Source organism: Ixodes scapularis, unplaced genomic scaffold, assembly GCF_016920785.2.
Source record: "Ixodes scapularis isolate PalLabHiFi unplaced genomic scaffold, ASM1692078v2 PGA_scaffold3__209_contigs__length_174095766, whole genome shotgun sequence".
Lineage (NCBI taxonomy): Eukaryota > Metazoa > Arthropoda > Arachnida > Ixodida > Ixodidae > Ixodes > Ixodes scapularis.
Genome location: NW_024609868.1, coordinates 125,791,973 through 125,795,811, shown reverse-complemented (window position 1 = coordinate 125,795,811; position 3,839 = coordinate 125,791,973). Strand labels below are relative to the sequence as shown.

Below are 3,839 nucleotides of genomic sequence, written 5' to 3'. Positions count from 1 at the left end.
CATGAGCCGGAAGAGGAACGAATGGCGAACCCGGTCGAAGGCTTTGCTCAGATCTACCTGAAGCACTGCCACTGGAACCTTCAACACCTGCGCTGCCTCGCACACGATTCGCATCGCGTGCAGGTTGGTGCTGATGGTCCGTCTCTTGATGCCGTAGGCCTGATGCTCTCCGACGACGTCCCGTAGACCCCACTCCAGCCGCTTTGCCAGAATCTTGGCTAGGATTTTATAGTCGCTTGTTAGCAGACTGATGGGCCGGAAATGGTCGACCTTCGGGGTACCCTTTGAGTTTTTCTTCTGGATGAGCACCGTTACCGCCTGTCGCATGGATGGTGGCAGCAGTCCTCGCTTCAGTACGTCGGCGTACACGTGTCGTAGGATAGGACACAGCTGGGCTGAGAACGTCTTGTAGAACTGGCTACCGAGCCCGTCCACTCCTGGCGATTTGCGCGGAGCTAATTCCTTGATGGCTTCCTCGACCTCTGATGCCGTTATTTTCCGGTTCATTTGTTTTCGGACCTTTGGGGATATCTTGGGCAGCGCCACTCCAGTAGTTTGGATAACGCCGTCGTCCTCCACTCTCGTGAACAGGTCGGTGTAGGCCTGCAAAAACGCGTCTTCGATTTCCTCTTGCCGGGTAACCTCGACGTCGCCTACTTGGAGCTTCCCGATCTTGTTGCGTGAAGCGTGCTGGCGTTCCTTCGTCTTGAATATTTTGCTCGGCTCTTCATCTCTCTCGAGGAACAGCGTTCTGCTTCGGACCATGGCACCGCGGTACTCCTTCTCGAGAAGCTCCAGAATATTGCCTTTGCAATCGCGGATATCTTGACTGAAGAGTCCCGGGGAACGATTTTCCTCTGCGATGAGGATTTCCAGGGTCTTCATCAAGCGGCGCTTTTCCGCCCTTTCGCGCGCCGCTTTTTCCTGGCTGTGCCGGAACGCTTTGAGCTTGACGTCCTCTTTCAGCTCCTCCCAGGTTACCGCGTTCATGGGCGCACCTCCCGTTTTGCCCTCGAGAAGCTCCTTTATCTGCGTGCGCAGTTGTTCGTCTTCGATGAGGCTTTCGTTTAGCTTCCAGCTACTCCACCAAGAGGACTTCCGGGTTCGCGGCACGGGTCTGCCCAGCGTTACCGTGACCAGAGCGTGGTCCGAGAACGCCAAGGGTAGGACTTCTAGCACAGGCGTCATTGCTGAAAATTCTCCCGAGAGGTAAATACGATCCAGTCGAGCATGGCAATTTCCTTGCCAATGCGTGTACGTTGGGTCGGCTGTTTTCTCGTTGTCCTTAGCATCCACCAGGTCGAAGTCGCGGAGCAGTTTTCGCAGTTCCAGCCGGCTGACGTCCGCTCTCAGCCGCTTTGAGCAATCCCTCTCGGCCAGCACACAATTAAAATCACCAGCGAGGATCGTTCGACAAGGTGTGTCGAGATACTGGCGAAGATTTTTGAAAAAGTCCCGTCGCTCAGTCGCGTCATTAGGTGCATACGCAGATACAAGCCTGTGAAGCTGTCCGCAGTGCAGCATTTCTACAGCGCACACCCGTCCGTTTCTGTCTCCCTCCCAATCGGGGCAGATTGCGATGTTTTTCTTCTTGCGAATCATTATCGCCGTTCCTCCGCTCTGTTCAAATGCCCTCGACAGGAAGATGACGAAGTGACGATCAAAAAAGCGCGTCAACTCCTCCACTTGACCGTCTGTGGCAATCTTGGTCTCTTGCAAGAAAGCGACATCAACCCGCTCGCGCAGAATCGTGTCCAGCACCCATTGCTTTCTTCTTCTCGCCAGAAGACTTACACAATTGAGGGTTGCAAACTTAAGGGCTCGCATATTGTGGAAAAGGGGGTGCTGGTAAAGTCATGCGACGAGGACACTTTCCAGAGATGAGTAGTGAGCAGAGAGAAAAACAAAAAAGAAGTGACCTACGGAAGGGCCGGCCGACGTCGCTCTTCCGTCGGGATGCGCGGCTTCGGGTTAAAGCGCTCCTTCCGTGTGGTGTTCTTGTGCCACTTGAACTCAGAGCGTGCTGATGCTTCCCCTGGCCGCATGATGCACGTTTCACTGGCGTCGCTAAGGTCGGAGTTGTCGTCGCTCAAACTGACCTGGTTCGTGTCTTTTGATTCCAGAGCTTGGATGGCCTCTACGTCTTTTGATATAGACATTTGGACGTCGCTCGATATGACAGGGCTGCTGCTCGACGCTTGCGCATGGTCGAATTTCATGGCGTCCCCCTCGGGCTGCAACTGTGGAGGGTGCACTTCTTTCAGTTCATCGACCGGGGCCTCTTTCGCACCGACTGTGGCGGAAACCTCAGTTTCGACGTCCCTTGCGGCCTCCTCTGCCTCTTCCTCGTCCATGTTGAGGACACCATCTCCATCCGCCACCACTTCCTGCGTCACTGTAGCGTAGGTACGGACGCAGTTGTCTCGTTCATGTCCAAAGCGATGGCATTCGTCGCATCGCGGTACGCGACACTCTCGTCGAATGTGTCCCGTACCTTTGCAGCGTAGACATAATGGATCACGTCCCGGAATCACGACCAGAACGTTGCCACCAGCAATCCTCAACTGGTGCGGAATGCGTTCTAAAGTGACGCCCTCCTTTAGGCTTAGCCGCACCAGTCTGGTCGTCGACTGGACGCCGATGAATCCTTCCGCCTTCCATTTTTCACGCGTCAGGTCCTGAACCTTCCCAAAGGGCTCTAGGGCCCTCCTGACGGTTTCGTCTGACGCGTGGAAGGGGAGCCAATGCAGTTTCATGCGGACGTCTGCGTTCTCCGGGTCCACAACGATGCAACGCTTGCCCTTTACCTCCAGTTCCTTGGCGGTGACCAGGCGCAGCTTGGCTTCCTCCGTCTTGAAGGTCACCATCCAGAGATGATTCATTTGATAGGCGCCGAGCGCCTCGATGTGCCCGATCACACCAAGACGTTCCATCTCGGCCCTGAAATCGCCTATCTTGTATGGACGAGCACTCACGTCACCGTGCAGCAGCACAGAGTTGCGCACAATGGCTCCTGATGGCAGAGGAGGCAGAACAATACGATAATCCGAGTTAGCCGAAGAAACAGATGAACCGCGGCCGGCGAGGGCCGTTATCGACGCTCCTGAGGAGCTCATGATTCTCCAACCGTAGTGCTCGGAAGCCGGAAGTAGAATGCACTACACCACTCCACCTTAGCTTTCTGGCGTTTCCTACCTGTCTTATTAATGCACAAGAAACAAAATGTGTCCAATCGGAGGTGTTCTGGAAACACACGCCGCCGCGTGGAACGCGGTACGACGCTTAGTGTCACGTGGTACGTGCTCGTTTGTGCTCCAGAAATCCTCCCACTGTTTGTCTCGCCCCGTGTACATGTAGTATTCTTTGTTTATGAGCTTTTAGAGACACGGTATCATCATCATCTGCGAGAATCAAGAGCCACGTTATTGAATATACAACACGGGCACTTCACGTCATCGTACGTGGTCTCCGAGGGGGATATAAACGAATATGTGCAGATGAATGAACCGTACTTAATCCAATGAATTAAAGAATCCAAGTTTTCAGGAACCCGCCGAAAGCCAAAAAAAAAAATATATATATATATATATAAAGTAATAAAGTCGCACTTCGAAACGTTGTTGGAGTTTTAAAGCATTTAGTGAGTCGACGTTTCGGCCTGAGACAGGCCTTCTTCAAGACTGGTTGCCAGAGTCGGTTACAAGGTTGTTTTCGGTTTCCCCACCCGGGCCACGTCACCTGTCAGATCACGTGTAAAAATGCCCAAGTAAAAGAGCCCAAGTGAAAAAACGCTGCTGTACTCCCCCCCACTCCACGCACGGCCGCAGCAGACGCCGCCA

General features: G+C 53.8%; 1 protein-coding gene across 1 annotated transcript; it reads right to left on the bottom strand.

Moving 5' to 3' along the window:
• Positions 1-1,633: 1,633 nt before the first annotated feature.
• On the bottom strand, positions 1,634-3,143 carry LOC120842218. Its single transcript, XM_040213243.3, has one exon. The coding sequence runs from the start codon at positions 3,114-3,116 to the stop codon at positions 1,920-1,922; it is 1,197 nt and encodes a 398-aa protein (XP_040069177.1). The 5' UTR covers positions 3,117-3,143; the 3' UTR covers positions 1,634-1,919.
• Positions 3,144-3,839: the final 696 nt, after the last annotated feature.